This window comes from Mus musculus, chromosome 16 (genome assembly GCF_000001635.26).
Source record: "Mus musculus strain C57BL/6J chromosome 16, GRCm38.p6 C57BL/6J".
Taxonomy (NCBI): Eukaryota; Metazoa; Chordata; class Mammalia; order Rodentia; family Muridae; genus Mus; species Mus musculus.
Genome location: NC_000082.6, coordinates 84,827,212 through 84,848,187, shown reverse-complemented (window position 1 = coordinate 84,848,187; position 20,976 = coordinate 84,827,212). Strand labels below are relative to the sequence as shown.

General features: G+C 42.3%; 2 protein-coding genes across 19 annotated transcripts in view; one reads left to right on the top strand and one right to left on the bottom strand.

Moving 5' to 3' along the window:
- Window positions 1-13,297, bottom strand: part of Gabpa (GA repeat binding protein, alpha) — a 28,893-nt gene extending 15,596 nt beyond the window's left edge. For 2 of the 8 annotated variants that reach the window (XR_876129.3, XM_006522905.4), the window contains exons 1-5: window positions 12,645-13,124; window positions 9,005-9,107; window positions 6,715-6,859; window positions 3,822-3,906; window positions 1,819-2,064 (exon numbers count right to left, since the gene is read on the bottom strand). Coding sequence is in view for 7 of the 8 variants with exons in the window: in XM_006522905.4 (XP_006522968.1) it covers window positions 1,819-2,064; window positions 3,822-3,906; window positions 6,715-6,859; window positions 9,005-9,081 (553 nt within the window). In the remaining variant the exon portion in view is untranslated. Of the gene's footprint in view, window positions 1-1,818; window positions 2,065-3,821; window positions 3,907-6,714; window positions 6,860-9,004; window positions 9,108-12,644; window positions 13,126-13,164 lie in introns of those variants that run through there. The other 6 variants (XM_006522907.3, XM_030248977.1, XM_006522906.2 and 3 more) reach the window with 6 other exon arrangements.
- Atp5j (ATP synthase, H+ transporting, mitochondrial F0 complex, subunit F) lies at window positions 12,331-20,317 on the top strand. 11 transcript variants are annotated; one of them, NM_001302213.1, is made up of 6 exons: window positions 12,563-12,767; window positions 13,205-13,379; window positions 14,314-14,368; window positions 16,681-16,859; window positions 19,639-19,763; window positions 20,193-20,317. In NM_001302213.1, the coding sequence occupies exons 4-6, from the start codon at window positions 16,696-16,698 to the stop codon at window positions 20,228-20,230; spliced, it is 327 nt and encodes a 108-aa protein (NP_001289142.1). In that variant the 5' UTR covers window positions 12,563-12,767; window positions 13,205-13,379; window positions 14,314-14,368; window positions 16,681-16,695; the 3' UTR covers window positions 20,231-20,317. The 11 variants fall into 11 exon arrangements, with proteins under 11 accessions (XP_011244394.1, XP_030104796.1, NP_001289142.1 ...); XM_011246092.3 differs by lacking the exon at window positions 14,314-14,368 and having other exon boundaries at window positions 12,331-12,767; window positions 13,205-13,246; XM_030248936.1 differs by lacking the exon at window positions 14,314-14,368 and having other exon boundaries at window positions 12,481-12,767; window positions 16,686-16,859.
- Window positions 20,318-20,976: the final 659 nt, after the last annotated feature.

Here is a 20,976-nt window from a genome sequence, read left to right as displayed (position 1 = left end):
TTCAAAGTAGTGCAGTATTTGCTTAGAAAAGGATGCTGGTAAACGCATACAACTTAAGCAATGTCTAAATAAAATAGGTGATGCAGTGCAAATACATAAGTAGTTATTACTGAGGGACTAATAATAAGAGCATAAGCCATATGATTCATTTATTTCCCTAATGCTTTTCTTCTCTATTGCCTCAAAAAGTTCTAATGAATGTTCTCACTTTGACTACAATTCAGCTTATCTAAGACAACACTATTTTATATCAAAGTTGAACAATAATTCTTTGATGACCAAACTAGATGCTATTCATATTCTTGACGTCCTCAGAGGCATCTCAAGAGTCTTAACTGCCTATAACTCTCCCTCTATAGCAGTGATATTGTAAAGTTCTTTCTTTCTGTCTCCAGCTGTGCCATTAGTTTTGGGTCTTATTTTGGAGAGTCTCAATATGCAGTCTTGACTGACTGGGAGCTCAAAAAGATTTCCCTGCCTCTGCCACTGGGCTGCAGAGATTAAAGATGTGTGCCACTACACCCGGCATCTGGTTTTCCTATTTCCTTCCCCTGTTCTAGTTAAGTCTTGAAACTGGTAATACTGTGTTCTTCTCCATGTTGCTTCTCTCAAAAGACTGTGGCTTTTATGGCTTCAAATTATAATTTCAATGTGAATGAACTCCATACTGAATCTGTATCTCCAGCCTGAGATTTGTGGTCCTAAAACTGATTGTGACTTTACTTCAAAGTCAAGTGCTATCAACACTTTCCCTTAAAAAGTCTTTCTCATACCAAAAAAGCAATCATCCTCAAAGACTTTCCAATGTATGCCTATGGTGATGAATCTACTTTAGATGTCAAGGGCTTGCCTTGCAAGCATAAGGCGTTGAGGCCAGGGTTAAGGAAGGCTTGCTCAGTTCTTCTATATCATTAGCCCAGAATTTACCACAGTGCGTAGCATACAGTACTGTTCCATGACATTAATAACGATGCTGCAACCAACTAGTTTCAAAACTATTGCCGTAGACACCGACTATCCTCTCTCATGTCCACAATGTGTCGTCTTCATCACTGTTTTCACCTGTCTCTTCCTGTTTACTACCAAGGAAACCACCACCTATGCTAATCTGGACAGTATTGCTATAGCACGAACGACAAAAACATGCTCTTGTCTTCTTTCCACTCAGTCATTTCTTCAGTAATCAACAACAGTTCTGCGGTGTCAGAGAGACCTCTCGATCCCACAGTGTCCTCGCATCCATCCCAGCCTAAGCTTGTTCTGAGTGTCTGTTTGAACAACCTTCATGGAAGCAGAGTTCTCAGAATAAACCCTCCCCTCCTTTCTTCAGACCAGGCAGGAGGATCCCTACGACACTCCTGTCCGTGCTTTGAGCAAAGGTCTGCTACACAAGCCTAAGGTTGCACTGACTCTGTGAACGGCAGCCTCGGCTCCATTTGGCTTTCCTCAAACTATCCCGCTTGATTTCTGTAAGGCTCAAATGACATGCTTTGCTGTGTCAGTTATTGACTTATACTTATTACTATTAATTCAAACTTTATGACAATCGTCTCTTTTCAACTATCTTCTTTCTCTTCCACTACATTGTGAGCATGCTAAGGGTAGAATTTCTTATAATAATTCTCTGTAGTCCTAGAAATCAGCAGAGTATTTGTTCATCATGTGTTCTGAGTATGTTACAGTTCAAAACAAATTAAATATATAAAAATCAATATTCTTTCTATAAAGTCTACGTTAAAAATGTTCTATCATATCCCAGCGGTGTTTTGTATGACTAATTTAACCTTTCCGGCACCTAAGCAACAGCTGTCTCATTACCATAGGGGATGCCAAGGCGCTCCTGCTCTTTTCTGTAGCCTTCCAGTGCAGCAGCCCATCTCGTCACCTGCTCCGAGGTCTCGTCTGAAATGGTCGTAATGTGCTTGGTGCCGTCAAGAGTTATCACTTGAGCTTCTTCAACGAGATGCGCTTCTGCTTCCGCGTGGTGGGCATCTGGATCGATGACCACCTCGACCGTTTCCGCAGTCTTAACAATTTCAAGAATGTTCAACTTTGGCTCCATTCCTAACAGCACATAGAAACAAAAGTACAAACGTAAATAAAACCTGAAGTCACAAAGAAATGAAACTTATTTTTCCAATAGTGACGTTCTTGAAATAGTGAGAATGTGAAAAGATCCTTATTGCCAATAAATACAATTCAACAGAGACAATACTGTGTCAAATCAATTTTCTGGTTTTGGTAATTATAATGTGATTTATAAAAGAATGCTTACGTATTGTTTACCTGCAGTGCTGGGGATCACATACAGGGCCTTACACACATGAGAGAATACTCCAGCACTGAGCTGTATGCTAACCCTAAGGCCCTGGGATTAACGAAACATGGGTGCTGATATGTTTAGAGATAGAACAGAATCATGTCTGCAATTTATCTTGAAATAGTTGAAAAATAAAAATGTGTATTGAAGAAAAAAGGTAAAAGCAAATATAATGAAATTAAACACCTATGTAAAGAATATGTAAAAATTCTTTAACTTAGTGTTGTGAATTTTAGCAATAACTTGACAAACATTACCTACAATTACCACATGGGAAAAGTGCCACTTATAATAGTGAGATAAAAAAAAGTATTGACATGAATTAAAAAACCCAGAAAGCACACTAGGGTGCATCAGTGAGTAGCCTCACAGTCTAAGGGTTTACAGACTTTCTAAACATTCAGATGAGCCGCTCCCCTACCCCTGCCCATAAACACACAAATAAACTGGACTGCATACAGCCCAGGCTAGCCACAACCCCACTACAGAGCTTAGGATCATACCACACTTTTATCCCCTGCTTTTGCCTCTCAAGTGTCAAGATTACAAACACATTAAAGTGTGCTGAGCTCTGTCTGCTTTCTTTTCACTTTAACTGTGTGGGGTCCTGTGTGTGTGCACACGGGTGGATGCGTGCACATGAAAATCAGCGTTGATATTGGGACATCTTCCTCAGTCTTTCTCACCCTGCGTTTTGAGTCAGGCGGTTTCACTGGACCTGAACCTTATCAATTCATCTGACTGGACAGTCAACAAGCCCGAGGATTTCCTTTCTCTGCTCCCCAACACGACAGTTCTAGGTAAGCACCATTGTGTCAGCTTTTTACAGGGTGCTGGGCATCTGAGCTCAGGTCTTCAAGCTCACTCATAGACAGTTAACAGACTGAGCCACCTCCTCCTTTGCCTTCCTATCGTACAACTCTGCTGACTTTGTTCAGTTAACTTCCAATCAACTAACCCCAATCCTAAAGACACTCAAGCCCTCTGTTATTACAAACTGTGCTTTCTGTAGAGAGGAAAGAAAACTGAAGTGAGTGACTTATTACTATAAAGAGTCTGAATGGAGATGTAGTTATGCAAAAACTTAAAGCTATTTCATGAATCAGAATTACATTTAGAAATTACACCCTAAGAACAATGGTGTATAATTGTAGTAAGATACAGTGTTTATTAAAAATATAATAAACTGTTCATGGCAGAAATAGTGGTGAGATGATAAAAATACCATGAAATTCTTGCAGAATAAAAATATGTGAAAAAATAGGTCTTTATGGTGATTCTCCTTCTTTACTGCTGCTGTCAGTGCCCAGCACTCTGTGCCATGCGTGCAGTGTCCTATACTTCCAGCTTCACCCTGACAGACAGAACTACTAAGCAAACGCATGAGTGAAGGTCACACAGGTTATCTGACACTCATCTTAAATACCTTCAGCAGACAAATTTTAAAAGACCGGCATAACATGAGCAAATTTTTCAATACTTGTCAACGAAGGTAACTTACCTTGGTAAGAAATTACCTGTACACTAAGCTGTACAGTCCCATCTGTTTTCACTCCTTGATCAAACAAGCTTCGGTCTGGATCCAGCTTAACATAGGTAAGTAAAATTATTTTAGCACAGTCATTAAATAAATTACTGTCTATGGTTTTGTATAAATCATTGTACCATTTCAGGGCACACTAATTAAATCATAAGAATGCATTTAATTATCAAAGTTGTCATACACTTATATGCTAAAACTAAAAATAGTTTCTCCATTGAGAACGTAATGGAAGACAGCAAAACCCTAACAAATCATTTCTTCTGGTTTCCTGTATTGAGGACTACAGTCAGAGCCGCTCATGTCCCAGGCACACCTTCTACAGCCATTCCCTGCCACTGAAAGACTATTTGAAGTGGCAACTTTCCATGGGAGCTCTGCAATCTCTGCTGGGACCTTAAACAACAGAAGTAGGCATTTCTTCGTTCTATAAATGCATTTAAAGTACAAGATAATGCAATGTTTATAATGATAAGAAAGGATGTTAATTAGTGGCTGACAATTTATCTAAGTTTGCTGACATACTCATGTCATATCTCCCTTGTAACTAATGTCACTTATTAAAACTTAGGATTAACTCTAAAGACTATTCACAAAGGTAATACAACTAAAGGCTGTATGGTCTGACTCCCGGATCTACTGTAGTCACATCCATAGCCCTGCAACTCTGATCCCCGTCTAGTGAATGCATTTTCTACCTTGGCTTACTAATGGAATAGAAATAACTGTGACTTCTGACACTTGATCACGAGCTTGGAATAGGCTTTTACATTTGCAACCTATGTCTAGATATGTCTGCATATATACTGTTGAACATGCAAGTCTCCTATCACTCTCATTACTAAGAATTCAGCCACAGTATAATCACAATTTCAATTACTTACAATGTCTTATACATAAAACCTACAGTGTTAAGTGGACTTCATATTTAATTTGAGCAGGAACAAAACAAATTGTGTAACACCTTATATTGACTAAATGTGGTAGATTTTACTAGTTAATGTAAATCTTTTCCTATCACTTAAAAATTCTCTTACCCTCAAGATTTCCCTCGTCTAGAAGCTATAATGTAGTGATACTAGCATTATCCACTAGTAGCTACAATGTAGTGATACTAGCATTATCCACTAGAAGCTATCTTGAAAAGCTCTCAGGTCCTAAATACAGCAGCACACTATGACAAGGACAAGGCTTCAGTATATAATTTATTCTTCAAAGAAGTACAACTCAGTGATTGTTGGAGGAGCTTTCAAGCTGGCATTTATCTGACGATACAAAGGTACTCCTAGAAGCGGCAGGCACTGTGATGTCAAATGCATACTTGCACCAACATGAGTAACAAGCTGGCATGCTTTGTTCAGGGGAGCAGAGGTGCCAGAGGGATATGAAGTGCCCGCAGACCCAATGGCAGCTCTCAAGTTAACAATTTACACATACTTCCATGCATTGAGAAACTATGATCATAAGTACCTTGTAGGCCTTCTTTCATTATGGCTAATCCAGGTATTCTATCTATCACAGCAGAATATTACTAAAACAATGGTACATTTTAAAGATTGATACAATTAAATTGGATTACTTTGGGAAGTGTTCTGTAAGAACTTAACCCTATATGTTCTGTCCTCTAGATATAGTTCATTTTTAGTGACTACTTTTCAATTCTCAATTTATGTAGTAAATATTATGGTTTTAAAAGATCTGTTCTTAACTGTCTGGAAAAACATGAATTAGGATCTTTATAAATATACCAGTGCCCACACAGGTGACAGGTGAGAATTAAGTAGGAACAATATCTTGATGTAGAACTCTTGGTCATTTTCCACTTCTAATAAGATACTAAGTACCAACTGCTTTGAAAAAACCATGCTATCTTTCACTACAAAGAAGAAAACTTAACATGTTGTTTTAGGTACATACAATCATAGTCCTTAATTTTTTGAGAGCAATAGCCAATCACAATTAACATTTACTCTCTCTCTCTCTCTCTCTCTCTCTCTCTCTCTCTCTCTCTCTATATATATATATATATATATATATATATATATATATATATATAGAAAGAAAAAGATTCAAATATGGTAAATGGCAACTAATGTATAAATTCCATTACCATATTTTAATTATAATAGAATCTTGTGAAAAGTAACTGAAGAGGATCTGCATTTTTAAAATAACAGGTCAAAGCTTTCTAATATATTGAAAAAATGGTATCAAAAGACAGGCAGCAGGATTACAGACAGTAAAGAATAAAGCAAAGCAAAAATTTCAAAAACTGACAAAATACATTCATATTGTTAACGTGAGAAAAGTATATAGATGATAGTATTTGTGAGTTTAAGAAAAGTTATAGAAAACTACTTAAGCAATCTTACTACCTAGTAGTAGTATCTCCTGGAAAAAATAGAACTGGTCTGTGAGGATGCTTTCAACTTATACTACTACAATAGGAGATCCTAATGCACTTAATGCCAACGAACAGTAACTCGTATTTAAATGTTACTCCCAGTAAACTATAAAGCAAACACACAGTTTAGTCAAGGAACCTCACTCACTGTAAAGGGTAGGAAGCTCCCATACAGCAAAGTTCAGTCAGGCAGCCCACACTTCTGAGTCTCAAGGGTCAATGTGCTTCCTACCACTCCATCTTTAATTTCATTTCCATCTTAATTTGATTCAGTACTCATGAATGTAAAAAGGAATGCGTGGTTTATTGTTCATTCATTCCAATTTTATTACTCAACCTTTTAAATTTTAGATACAAGCAATTTGTTGAAAGAATTTTCATTTCTAAGTGCTCAAATTTTATAACATAGATCAAGTCTATTTATAGCTACCTGTAAGAGATCAGCCTTACCTGAATATCTTGCAGGCAAATTTCATGAGCATCCAAAGAACACTGCAGTCTTGGTTCTAGTAGTTTCTTTAAATTGCCTATTGGTTCATTGATGTCTATGGCCTGGCTTACACATTCAGCTGGGGTATAGGTTTGTTCCACAATGCTAAATGTTAATGGAGATAAATGTTAGTAATTACATTCTACCCTAACACTTTGCTCAAAATAAAATCAACAGCAAAAGCATGCATGATCTTTGAGACTGTTTTCTTTCCTACTACATTCTGAACTCATTTCTTCTTTGATGCTGTGTTAGACCCAACTAGCGGTCTCAATATGAACCCTAAATCTCATATAGCTGATTTGAAACTTAAAGCACTCTTGAAAACATGCTTATCTACAAAGTGGGTTTCAGGACAGCCAGAGCTACAGAGAACCCTGTCTCTAGAAACAAAACAAAACAAAACAAACAAACAAACAAACAAAAAAAAACACACTTAATTATGCATACAAATGCATGCACCAGCACATAAATAAATACTGGAGACACACTATTTAAGGGGAAATGTCTGCCTTTATATCATAGCCCAAGTTATTTTCAAGAATTGAAGGCCCAGAAGCATGGCTATATATAGCGACCTTAGAAGTCTGCACACTTTGTTGGGATGGTGGCACTCAGCACTCGGGAAGCAGACAGGGGGATGAGGAGGGCAAGATCATCCACCATCCTCAGGTCCATGGAGAATCATAAACCAGCATGGGCTACATGAGCCCTTATCAAAATCAACACCAAGCCAAACCAAACCAAACCAGAATTTCATATATATATCATTTCTACTAATCAATTAATAAGATATAATAATACAAGTTGAATACTTCCAATTTAATATAAATACTAACCACTTATAATTAGCCTTGCTTGGTATTATTCTTAGAAAATTATATTGTCTCTGAAAACTTACTTAGAGCTCTTGTAGACTGTTATTTCAGAATTCAAGTATGTTTGAAGCTTGATAAGTAATTGTACATATTTCTTTGTAAATGCTTACAGGAGGGCAAGGAAGAGACTGAACAAGTAGTATTTAAGGAATTAAGTTTCACAGCATATTTATTTTAAATACGACTTAAGCCTCTCTAAAGTTATCAAGAACATGTACTAGAAGTCTGTGTGCCACGAGGGCTCAGGAGCAGAGCCTTAGGGACAGGAGCTGGTTTCAGGTGGCTCACTTCTACCTGAAGGGCGATCTACATAAAGCTTCTGCCCTGCTGGCCCCTGAACTCACCTGCATATAGTCATATCCACACACATAATTAAAATTAAAACTAAATCTCCTAATAAAATAAAACATGAGTGCGTATCTAGGGAAACAGCTGAGTAGCAGAGCCCTTGCTGTCCATGTTGAGGCCCAGAGTTCAGATGCTCAGAGCCCAAGGAAAGTCAGGTATGGTAGCTCACATCTCACCACTGTTCCTTCGGTGAGATGGGAGACAAGACAGGAAACTCCCCAGAAGCTCACAGGCAGCTGGATGGGCCTATGCAGCAGCAAACACAGGAGATCCTGTCTAAACGGGATGGACGATGAGGACCAATGCCTGAGGCTGACCTCTGACCTCTGCATGCGTGTTCTGGCATGCAGGTGCACACATTTAACACATACATATAAGTATATAAATGTGTAAGTGTGCATACAGATAAATATGTCATTTTATACTTACATATTTTCCAAGTATAATGATATACTTATGAAGTTTAGTGAACATACACACATCACATATACATCACATTTTTTTCTTAAAACATTTAAAGTTTATGATAATATTATTTTAAAGTTAATGATAATATTATTTTAGAATAATATTATACTTGGTTAATGTAAAAAAAATTTTTTTTGACTAAGTGAGGACTATTGGCATATTTTTGGCTATAAGCACAGCAGCCTATCCTTTCTAGTCATCCTCTACAGTTATCCATAAATAACTATTGTTAAGTAAGTTCAGGTTGAATTAAACTGTCTTTGTCATAAAAGTCACCAGCACTTAAATGGGAGAAAAAAAAAAGAGTATCCTTAGATGGGGTGGGTGCAGACTACTGTAACCATGTGATACGGATCAACTAACCTCACTGCTGCCTGTATTTCAGAAATGCCTTCCTCTCTGAGCTACGAAGTCAGATGGGGACGACAAAAACCAAACTACAATATGTAGTCCTCTAAACTGTGAGGTCAGGTTAAAAACAAGCACACTGGCCTACTCCTCAGCTGTAACGTGGCATACTGATAATATTAAAATTGATCAATTCAGAAACATCAACCTTTCTTCTGTGCACTCTGCTTTCTCAGTCCCGTCGATCTCAATTTCTATCAGCTCTTCTGCTTCTCTCTTAGTCATGGTTGAAGACGTTCAAAAGTTCAGTCCTGGAAGAGGTAAATGTTAAAGAGTTTTTGTTTTGTTTTTTAAACTTCATGTATACAAACAAAAATGATCTGCAAGAGACCAAAACTGAATTACATCAGAGGGAGAGAGGTACTCTCTATATGTAAAAGCTCACATACAACATTTATAAGCCAGTTTGTTTAGAGTGGCATCTGTTAGCCTGAGATGGTGACTCCATTACTCTATGGATTGGAACTTGTTGGTGTTCAGGATATTTGATCATACTGTGAGTCATTTACTTGGGGGGAGGGGCTGTATCTAGTTGTAGTGTGGCTCAGCCCTGAGCTTTAATTCCTTTAGCAGGATTAAAGGCATGCCCTTAGGACACACCTTTAATCCAAACAATGGAGGTAAAGTTGTTAGTTCGTAGAGGGAAGCACCCATGTTTGTAAGTGATGTCTAATACAGTGGCAGACAAAGTGATGAATCAGAAAGATCTGACAGAGTACATGCCCAACGCTCATGAAAAAGGCAGTGCACAGAGTGAAAAGAAGACAGGAGACAGTTTTACAAAGACAGCTATAGCCAGGTTGAAGAGATAACAAGATAGACATAGGCAAAGACAGAACAGGCTGCAGAGTAAGAAGCCAGAAGACCAGAACAGATTGCTAGAGCTACTTTGAGGCAAAGCAGGGACCTCAGGAGAAGCTGAGAGGGAAACCAGACTGAATCAGTTATCATGGTGAGGAGTTTGAGCTGTTCAGAACAGCTGAGTGAACCAGCCAGCCAGAGCTCAGAGAGAGCTAGAAAGGATGAGTTTATTCAGCAGTAAGTCTCAGAGGCTGAAAACATTCTAGGCCTAGATAAAGACTGTGCAGAGGCTAGAATCCTCCAAGGCTAGGCCTAGGTTAGTTAGCAGACAGAGGCAGTAACCCTCTGAGACAACAATTACCTCAGGAGAATTACATGTTGGCCTAGTCTAAATCAGTAAGTTAATTCAAGTCACTACAAAAGCAAATAAAAGCTACATCAACTGTATTAAAGCAACTTGGATTCAAACCTGAAGCTGAGCATGGGGATCGATTACAACTGCTTAGCTAGAAATCTGATTTGATTACATAATGATTAAAATTCAAGTTACAAAAGCTATCTACAATGCCTGAAAGTGACAAGGGACTAATAAGTGGAATAGATTAAATCTTCAATTAACTGATAGAAAAAAAAGGGGGGGGGGCGCTAAGACAAACTATCAACACTGGCAAAGCACAGCACAGAAAAAGGAAACTCCAACTAAAGTAAATTAAAACTTCGGGGTATTGGTAAAGCACCAATGGACATCATTCCAAAATGAAGTGTAAACGTAACTCTCCACACGGCATTGCATTGCCTAGGAAATGCAGTCGGCATTCGGGAAAGGTTGGCATATCCATCTATGTCTCATGAGGAAAGGACAGAAACCCAATCTGATTAGAAGTTAAAACCATGATGCTCTGCCGTGCCTGCAGATGGGAGCCTAGCATAGCTGTCGCCTGAGAGGCTTCATCCCAGCCGCTGATGGAAACAGATGCAGAGACGCACAGCCAAACATCAGCGGAGCTCAGGGAGTCTCATGGACGAGTTGGGGATGGGAATGAGGGAGTTGGAGGGGTTAAGGAAGACCTCCAGAGTCAACTAACCTGGAGCCATGGAAGATGAACCACCCACCAAAGCACAGGCAGGGGCTGGACCTAGGCCACCTACACATTTGCAGCAGATGTGCAACTTGGTCTTCACGTCGGTCCCTAACAACTGGAGTGGAGGCTTTCTCTGAGCCTGGCAATGGATCCCGTTCCCTTAACTGGACTACCAGTTGGGCCTCAGTGGAGAGGGCAGGCTTAGGCCTACTGTGACTGGATGTCCTAGGATGGATACTGAAGGGGGGCCTTCCCCTTCGAAGGAGTAATGGGGTGAGGGGGAGGACAGGGAGGGAGACAATTGGGATATAAAGTGAATGAATTCATTAATTTTTTAAAAAGTTAAAAACTGAGCCAGAAGGCAGTGGTCCATGCCTTTAATCCCACCACTTGGGAGGCAGTGGGAGGTGCATCAGCGTTCAAGGCCAGCCAAACACAGGAAAACCCTGTCTGAAATCCCCTCACTCCCCCAAAAAACCTCCTTCTGGGGAAGAGCATGAGAGTTCTCAAAACTACCATTCCTCTTTTCGGTCCTGTAGGTTTGTTGTACAGTTGCCAGAGACTCAGATGAATCCAGTACTTGGCCCCCCTGGGCTCCTCAACCTTACTACCGCACTCAGTACTTACTGAACTGACTCAGTCACGACTATGTATCCCCAAGTTACGCGTCTGTACTTGTAGCAAAGATAAAATGGACGTAAATCCAGTTGGCATCCAGGTAGTAATACAAATACAAAAGAAAGAAAAAAGAAGTGCTAAAAAAATGGCCAGTGTTTAGTGGCATGGGGTACCTAAGAATGTGAGGGGGATCTATATAAATGTTTTCCTCTTGCCAGCAGTCAGTCCTGTCATTAGCTCAATCTACCTGTTTTAAAAAAATTGAGGTGGGGAGGCCAAGAAAGGGGTCAACATTTGAAATGTAAATAAATAAAATAACCAATTAAAAAATGCACTTATTTTGCTAGGCAAGGTAGTGCACACCTTTAATGCCGGCGCTCAGAAAATAGAGGCAGATAGGCCTCTAAACTCTAGGCCGGTCTAATCTACATAGCAAGTTCAAGGTCAGCCAGGCTAGAAAGTGACACCCAACACAAACTTACACGTACCCAGACACCACTTATAAGGTGCGCATGCGCACTTGTGGAGGTCAGAGAGCAGACAGTTCTCTCCTCCTTCCATCTGGATTCCAGAGGCTGAACAGTCTGGCTCGGCAGCAAGTGCCTTTACCTGTCGAACCATCTCACTGGCCTACCTAAGGATTTAGTTTCAAATGACTGTTTGTCATCGTGAAACGATGCGCTGGCACCATTCTCTATGCTGTGGACCCTAAGGGTGGAATCCCCTAAACTCCATCGTTGTGTTCACTGCACTACACCAACCCCCAAAAAAGGTCGGGGGGAGGAGTGGGGGAAGTTGGCAAGGTACAGTAACTTTCACTGACATCTTCGGGAAAGACGCAGAAAGTCATCCTATGCATTAGAACGATTGCACCGATGCGACTCTAGGACAGTTCCAGAAGGGCAATCGGTACTGCTAGTGCGGGGATGGCTGACTCGGGTGACAGACAGGTCTGGCATCTTCCCGAGAGACCCGGGAGCGCCCGGGGCTGTGCGCTCGGCCAGCGCGCCGAGCCTGGACCGCGCCCGTGCGACGGGCGACTCCGCCGCGTCCCGCAACGCGGCCCGGGCCACGCCGCTCCCCGCGCCCCTCCCCTCGGCTTCCCGCACAGCCTCTCCCGCCCCTCCCCACCAGGCTCCCTCAAGTCTCCACGAACGGAAATGGGAGTCGCAGCGCCGGGGACCCAGCGGAAACAAAACACAGAGGCGGCCGCGGGGGGGGACAAGCCCCGGAACCAGGCCGCCCGCGCGGGCCCGCGCTCCCCGCCAGCCCGCGTCCGCAACTCACCAGCTCCGGAATTCGTCCCGTGGCCCTAGCCCGCGCTTCCACAGCCGGCTGGGAACGGCGGCGGCGCGGGCTCCAGGTACAGCGCCTCTCCGGGCGAGCCGCGCCGCTCCCGCGAGTAGCAGGGTAAGGTCCCGGGGCCCTTCCCGTGGAATCGGCGCTAAGGAACCCCAGCCCCTCTCCCGCCTCCCAGGCACCCCCGGGCCTGGAACTACAACTCCCAGCAGGCTGCGCGGCCCGAAACGCCCGCGACGACGGGGCTCACGAGGCACAAACGCCCCCCAGCCGCTTTGGTTTTTTGTTTTGTTTTGGTTTTGGTTTTTACGCGCTCCTTTGTACCCCCACCCTACATCCACCTCCCCAACCCCAAGGATCGGGACGCTGACTCCGAAGGGAGCTTGAACTAGGGGACAGGCCAGAATACGCATGCGTACAGTGCAGTGTCTCCAAGAGGGAAAAGGGGGTGAAGTTAAAGTGTAGGAAAGATGGCGGAGTCTTAGCTGAGGGACCCGGAAGCACTTACCCTCCACTTCCTCCTCCTGTTTGGCTTCTGTCTCACCTAGAGGCGTCCGGTCGCAGACTCCCTTCGAGGCGCTTCCTGTCCGGTGAGCGTCGAACGACTGAAGCCGCGGCCCATAGTGCCTTGCGATGGCGGGTAGGCGTGTGTAGGCGGAGCCAGGGCCGGAAGTAGAACGGTGGCGGCGGCGGTGACTCTGGCAGCTCGGGACTCAGTGCAAGGTGACTGGGAGGGTAACTGGGCTAGCTCGGCCTCCTGGGACTGAGCTTCTGGGTTTCTTCACGAGGAGAGAGGGCTGCCCGTCACCTTTGCCCTGGGAGTAGAGCGCAGCCCCGTGTCCTTGGCACCGTCCTGGCCTGGCCTGGGGTCACAGGTGACCTCGGCCCTGCTGGGTATTCAGATTTGCCTTACGCTCACTAAATAAGACCGTGAATGCTCTCCTGGGAGCAGAGCGGGCCGACTCGAAAAGCAGAAAAGACGGGGTGGTGAGCCTGCAGCCCGCCTGGGGCAGCCCAAGGTCACGGCGCGCCACAGGCTTGTGAATAATGCAGGCGGCGATCGAGCCTCCTAAGACAGGAAAGGGCGATGGTGATATCCTAAAAGTTTTATATCCAATCTAGAAGTCATGCTTTGTCGATTGACTTTATGATTAGATACTCACGAGCAGCAAAGGGACTAGCCTTCGGCTAGGCTGGTCAGTCAACCGCTATAAATAGGAGAGCCGTGCGCCTTCCCAAAGCTACACCTCTGGGTTTGAACTTTGATTACCCCACCCCCACCCCCACCATGCTTTCCCCAATATTGTTACTATCAGACCTCTAACAAGCAGCAAGCTAGTGCAGGATATTAATTCAGTACGGAATTTGTCCCAAATGGTGTTCTACACTTAGGATGCCATTTGTCTTCCGTGTGATCATGAACAGATCGCATTCTCTATTTAATCTGAAAAAGTGAAAGGCAGTGAAGGAGAAACAACAAGTAGTTTTGGTAAGAGAGAATGTGGTCACTGTTAGAACGATTGAGTAGGACTTAGGAGGTGAGTATACATGTATGTTTGGGGTTCAGAGAGTACGCTAAATTAGACGTGGGGATTGGAAATCATTGTTTGGGATGGTGCGTTATTGAAAGTGAAAATGTATTTTCCCTGTCTTGTAGAAGAAATGACCGTCTTGGCAGTTAGATTGGGAGCAGGTTGACTGTGGAATGTTAGGTAAACAACCTTCTTTAGACATATTTTTTTTAATCACCTATAAGCAAGACTGAAAGAAGCACCTTCCCCTAACACTTAGAGAGTATTTCCTAAGTGGACAATATGGAAGTATTTTACAGTATTTTTAGGGCTAAAGAATTCTTGATACCTTACTAATTATGTCTTAAGTGTGTTCCTAGATTTCCAGGATGAATCAAGTGTGGTGTTCTTATTATAAAGTCTTGTCTACTTGCCTGTAGCTCTTTCGCCTGTATAATTCTCTGGTAGAGTATGAATGGCATTGATTTCCTCAAATGTTTTATTTTTATCGGGATCGGTGAATGAAAACTCGTGCTTATTTGATTTTTTTTTCAGCAGTACTAAATGTTATACCAGGTTTGTTGAAGTTGGTACTATTGACACTTTAGATAACTCTTCAAAATGAGAATAGGGAAGATTGCTATCTTTCATGTTGTAGGGAGTATAGCAGTGTGCCCGAACTTTACCCACTATAGGCCACCTTCATTCAACTTATTCAGGACAGCCAAAATTATCTTCAGACAGGAATTGTGCCCTTGTAGCGAAAATTATACACTCTCTCCCTTCACATATGTTTAATAACCATTATGCCAATCAGCTGCCATATAGTTAACGATTCTTGAACTATTAGTGGTACCACTCAAAACCCTCTGTGCATTTCTGTCAGTCCATCCATCCATCTGTCCATCCATCCATCTATCCATCTATGTATCTATGTGTGCATATGTATGTGGACACTTCTGCCTGTGTTTCTCCAATGGCCAGGATCAGCCTCCGCTGTTTATCTTCAGGTTGTGCACATTGCTTTTTGAGACATAATCGGTCCGTATCCAGGATCTTGCCAAAAAGACCAGGTTGCCAAGTGAGCTCCAGAAGGTTGGCCTTTGCCTGCCTCCCCAGTGCCAGCCTCATAAGCTTGATGCCAGTCCTGGCTTTAAAATCAAAACGGAACAAAACAACACTACCCCTCCACCACCATTTTTGTAATTGGTGATGTTACTAAATTCAAGAGAAATAACTGTCAAATTAACGTAAAGATTTTTAAATTCTTGTCCATACTTTCTCTATAATGTGAAGTAGTAGCCGTATGCTCACTACCATGGTTCTCTCTCATCTAGTAGAAGTAAGGCGTCGGCAGCAGATAGCTAGCTGGTGGGAGCCTGGGAAGCATGGTGGCAGGATTTCCTCAGGGGTTGTGTGGCCTTTATCACGGCCCTCCTGAGAAGCTTTGCCTGTAAGACCCCGTAAGCACTGTAGCACAGCGGATATCATAGAAGTGCGGTGGGAGAGGGTCGTCTTATTTCCAGGGTACACTTACTGTCTCATGAAATGGTCCGAAGCTGTTCATTGCACTATGGCTCTCCTGTTGATAGCTCACTAGAGTTTGGGGAACCCTTCCATTTTATAAGCTAAGTCTAGATGGGAAGACATTTTTTCATCTAAGTTTCAGCCTCTCTCTCTCTTCCTTTTGGACCTCCTGCTTGGATATATTTTTTTGTAATTTGGAATACATTTGATTTTGATCTTTAAATTCCTATTTTACTCAGATCTCAACAAGAATTATCCTCTCCTTTAGTGTATCTATCACTGCTTTGAGCTAGAAAATCATTTGGTTTAGCTTCAAGGGTCTGACGAGGAGAGAGGCTTTAAGCTTGGTGTTTAAACTATTGACCTAGATCCTCAGTAAACTCGGATGAGCTTGTATCATCTAATCTTTTTGTTACTGCAGGGCTCACTTGGCCTTGACGTTGTTTTTCTTTGCTGTTTCTTTTGGAAGTTGATTGGTTCCAGTGTGAAGTGGCTGGGATCATGCGTTGTTAGCAGGCAAAGCTGTTTTCCTTCCTATGAGCCTGTGAAGTGGAAACTTCCAGCCTCTTACTCCTGGCTAAGACAGCTGTCTTGACTCTCTCTGTCCCTTCAAGAGGTCATGGAAGCTGGCACAGTAGAGGCAGTTTGTCTTTTCCTGCTGGTGACAAGCAGTGCTCTTAAACAGCCTCACCTCACTCTTTCCTCAGACCCGAGACTAAGATCATGGGAAAAAGAACGGCACTGCCCCAAGTCAGGAGTTTTCTCTTGCCGTTTAGCTCTAACAGAACTCTCAGCTACTCCTAGGTCCCAGGGCCTCTTGGTAAGAAGGAAAGGCCTTATTGTGCAAGGGTAACATGACTGGCCAGACATAGCTTGCGTTCCGATGTAATTTAGTGCTGTAACCTGATTCATAGAATTGGGTTCTCAGCACATGATGGATTTCAGGTGTTGTATGAAAAGCACATTAACTTTTAATGCTTCTCTAGTACAGAGACTCAGCCATGGTTCTGCAGAGGATCTTCAGGCTCTCCTCTGTCCTTCGGTCAGCAGTCTCTGTGCATTTGAAGAGGAACATTGGTGTTACAGCTGTGGCCTTTAATAAGGAACTTGATCCTGTACAGAAACTCTTCGTGGACAAGATAAGAGAGTACAAATCAAAGCGACAGTAAGTGGGTAGATGGCGAAGCCCATTTTGAATATAAATGTTCAGAGCATGTAAACTTCAGGATGTAAGTCCTAACTGTGTTTTCTTTATAAGGGCTCCAGGAGTCAATTCCAGTAAGTCTGTTGTCATTAAAGTAGAGGCACAATTACGTCACTACAATGAAATAAGTCACAGAACTATGCAGGATCTTGAAGTCATTTAACAACTATTTAGGAAAATTAAGTACCTTAGACACTGATTACTTTAAGAATGATTGGGCAAGGCATACAATCAGGATTTCACCTGGTTTTCAGCCCTTCTGGGATGTGATTTGAAGCATATGTATAACAGCATTTTTCTCTTTAAGACTGTTTCCATGGTGATCTAGCAAAAGACTCAAAGTAGCATGAAGTAAAACTTGGGAAAACAAGAGTACAAGCTACATATTTGAGATGAATGTCCAGTATAGCTATCATTTCATTTAACCCCGAAATCTTTGGAAAATAATACACAGCCGTTTATAGTTCTTTTGTTTGGTCATCTGTCATTTACAGAGAACATGGTTTACTGATATGGGCCATATTGTTCAGATTCTTAAAAATCTGATAGAAGTAGGAAGCTTATAAACAAGTAAATATAAGGTAATTTGTGAGGTGCAGGGTGAGTGTTTGGAGGGTTGGAAGGAATAAATATTCCTAACTGGATCCAGACAACGTGAAAGGTGTTTCAGGAAGTTCATATTAGGGCTTTGAGGGCAGTGCTTGGCTCACTGCCCTTTTGAGTGTCTCTTGGGCAGCTATAAATCATCTCCCCAGTGTTAAAGGAAGGAAGGAAGTTTACTAATGATTTTGCTTGTTTTCAATCACCTTTGGAAGACACCCCTAGGAGACTCTACCAGGTTAAAAATAGTTGTTTTAAAGACTGGACAGGTAAATGGGAGTAGAAGGGCTATATCTTTTAGGGTAGAAAAATGATGTCACGTAAGGTATCAAAGCTAGAAAGCACAAAATTTGTTTGGAGGATTACACACTTTTGGTCCCTGAGGTATAGGATACAGGCGGAGTCTGCCCAGTCTTAAGTATTAACTCTGTAGATGATGACACTGAGTTAAAATGTTACGCTGGTGCCGGGCGTGGTGACTCACGCCTTTAATCCCAGTACTCGGGAGGCAGAGGCAGGTGGATTTCTGAGTTCGAGGCCAGCCTGGTCTACAGAGTGAGTTCCAGGACAGCCAGGGCTACACAGAGAAACCCTGTCTCCAAAAAAACAAAGAACAACAACAACAAAATGTTATGCTGGTGTTTTATGTCAGCCTGACACCTGAGGTCAGGTTTGAGTCATCAGAGAGGAGGTAGCCTCAGCTGAGAAAATGTGTCCATAAACAAAGACAATAGGCAAGCTTGTGGGGCATTTTCTAGATCGGTGATTGATGTAGAAGGGCCCAGACCACTGTGGGGACTGCCCTGGACTGAAAGTCAAGCAGTCTGTGAGAAAGCAGTCTGAGGCAGCCTTTTTAGTAAGACAGTAACAGCGCCCTTCCATGTCCTCTTCCTCAGCTCCTGCCCCCAGCTTCCCAGCTGCCCGAGTCCCTGGTCTCACTTTCTCTGATGATGAACGATGTATGGAAGCTTAAAGCAAAATCAACCCTTTCCTCCCCACACTGCTGTGCTCATGGAGTTTCATCGTAACAGTAGTAACCCTAACTAAGACAAATGGCAGTGGAATGAAGTGTCAATGCCAGATGAAGGCAGCTAACCAGGCAGGCATCAGAGGCGTGAGGACCTGGATGACAGTTCAGTTGGTAAAGTGCTTGCTACGTAAGAGAGACCAGCGCTTGGCTCCCCAGTACCAATGTAAAAGCCAGATGCAGTAGCCACAGCAGCATTTGCCTAATCTGACATTCATTTATCCCTGAGGTCTTTCTGGCCAGCCAGGTCAGCCAGTTCATGGGCTCAAGTTCAGTAGGAAGCAATGTCTCTGAAAGTGAGGTGGAGAGGTAGGAAAAGATAAAGTCAGTGGATATCCTCGTGGACCTCTGGTGTTCACACATGTATTCAATACACAGCTTCAGAAACCATGTACTCGTAATAATTAACTCTTGTTACCTCATATTTAATGTGTATGTTTGGCCTCTGTGTGTGTGCATGTCAGCATACCACATGTATGCCTAGTAGCTCTGAAGGTCAGGAAAGTGTTCGGTTCCCCTGGAAGTGGTGTTCATGGAGAGTTGTGAGCACACTGTGTGGGTAATGGGAGCAGAGCCTGAGTCCTGTGCAAGTGCACTAAGTGTTCCGAGTCATTGAGCCATCTCTGTCTCCAGCCCCTTGATCATTTATTATTTAACAGCCCCACCCCCAGCTTAACATTCTAGGCCTCCAGTGGGTTTTGGTGGGGAATATTTGTCTTATTGGTTTGCACCTTGTCTTTCCTTTCCTTTCCTTTCCTTTCCTTTCCTTTCCTTCCCTTTCCTTTCCTTTCCTTTCCTTTTTAAATCTGGACTGCATCATTTTCCATATACTGCAACTCAGATCCTGAGAAAAATCTGCTTAGTAAGTGTCTTTGATGCTAACAAACCGTGAGGCTTAGAGACTTCCTTGAAGTACCTCCTCTCAGAAACCCTGTTCTAAAATAATTTGAACTGAGATGCAGAGAGAATAGTCATTTTTCTAACCTTTTCTTTTTCCTTACCTGTGTACCTTATTAAGACTTGATGATAAAGAGTAGTTTTAGGGTTTTTTGGTTAGTTGGTTTCATTTTAACTTGTGCATAAATTAGTTTTCTTTGTTCAATTATACACCAGGGCATCTGGAGGACCTGTTGATATTGGCCCAGAGTATCAGCAAGATCTGGACAGAGAGCTTTATAAGCTTAAACAAATGTATGGTAAAGGAGAGATGGATACATTTCCTACCTTCAAATTTGATGGTAAGTTTTGTCGCAAACGAAATTTGGGGATTATTGTGGTGGAGAATATGTCCGTTTTTCTCTAGAGCTGGGACTATGCTCCTGTTAATGATATGCTGTCACTCATCCTAGAGAGGTTTTGGGGTGTTTGGAAGTTAATGACAATTGCATGTGAGGTTCCTATAGCAGGGAGAGAGAGCACGTGGATCAATGTTCGTGAATTATGAGACCTCTCTCACTTGATTGGTCTAATTATGCAGCACGTGTGTGTAGCAGATTAATAGGGAGCCCCAATTACAGAAGGTGTTGAAAGTTTATCACCTCTTGTGTTTCTCTGCACATGTTTAAAAACAGATTTTTTTAAAAAATCTTAAAACTGACAAATTTCAGCATGGTACCTAATCTTGTTATTGCAGTATGACTAAGCCTGAAATGTTTCCCTCTTTTTAGATCCCAAATTTGAAGTCATCGACAAACCCCAGTCCTGAGGAACATACAAAATCCATGTGGTAATTTGTCATGAATTAGTTGTACAACTAATCAAAAAATTCAAATAAACATTCATTTCACAGTTATCAAATGTCCTTTAAATTCTTTGGTGAGAGGCAGTGCTCTGTCTCCTTTGTTTCTAAATCCTTTGATTCTGGTAGAATGAACCAGCTGGAGATGTTGAGTAATTGGATAAAATTGCCCTCTCCCTAGCTAGACTCTTCCCGCGTGCAGTGCTGTCCTCTTTCATAGTGGAGCTTATCACCTAAGGGAGCGAGTGTGTGCTGGAAAGATCTTATATTTGTCTTCTTGAAGGAGTGGTTTTTACATCCTTTCCATGGCTGTCTTAGGAAATCTGTAACTTAATATGTACAGAATATCTGTTGTCTTAACCACTGTCAGCTCAAACTGTTACCCTTCATTTTTGCCTGTGGGGTATATATAGATGTATGGATTCAGGAGAGATGGTGGCCTGGAACCAAAGGCCTTGAAAGATGTACTATAGAAAATGATCTTTTGCCCAGCCAGAAAAGAGCCAACAGTTATTTCCTAGGGATGTGGTAAAGTATGGGCTTTTACATCAAGGTTCAGCAACTGTAGGTGGCACTCAAGGAAGACTTCTAAAGGGAAAATGTCTGTGTTTATTAAACCGTTAGCCACCTTGAGGGCAAATTGGAGACTAAGAATCCTCATACATGTGAGGTCTCTAACCAAGTTATTCTCAGTCTGATTTTTATGTCTCCTC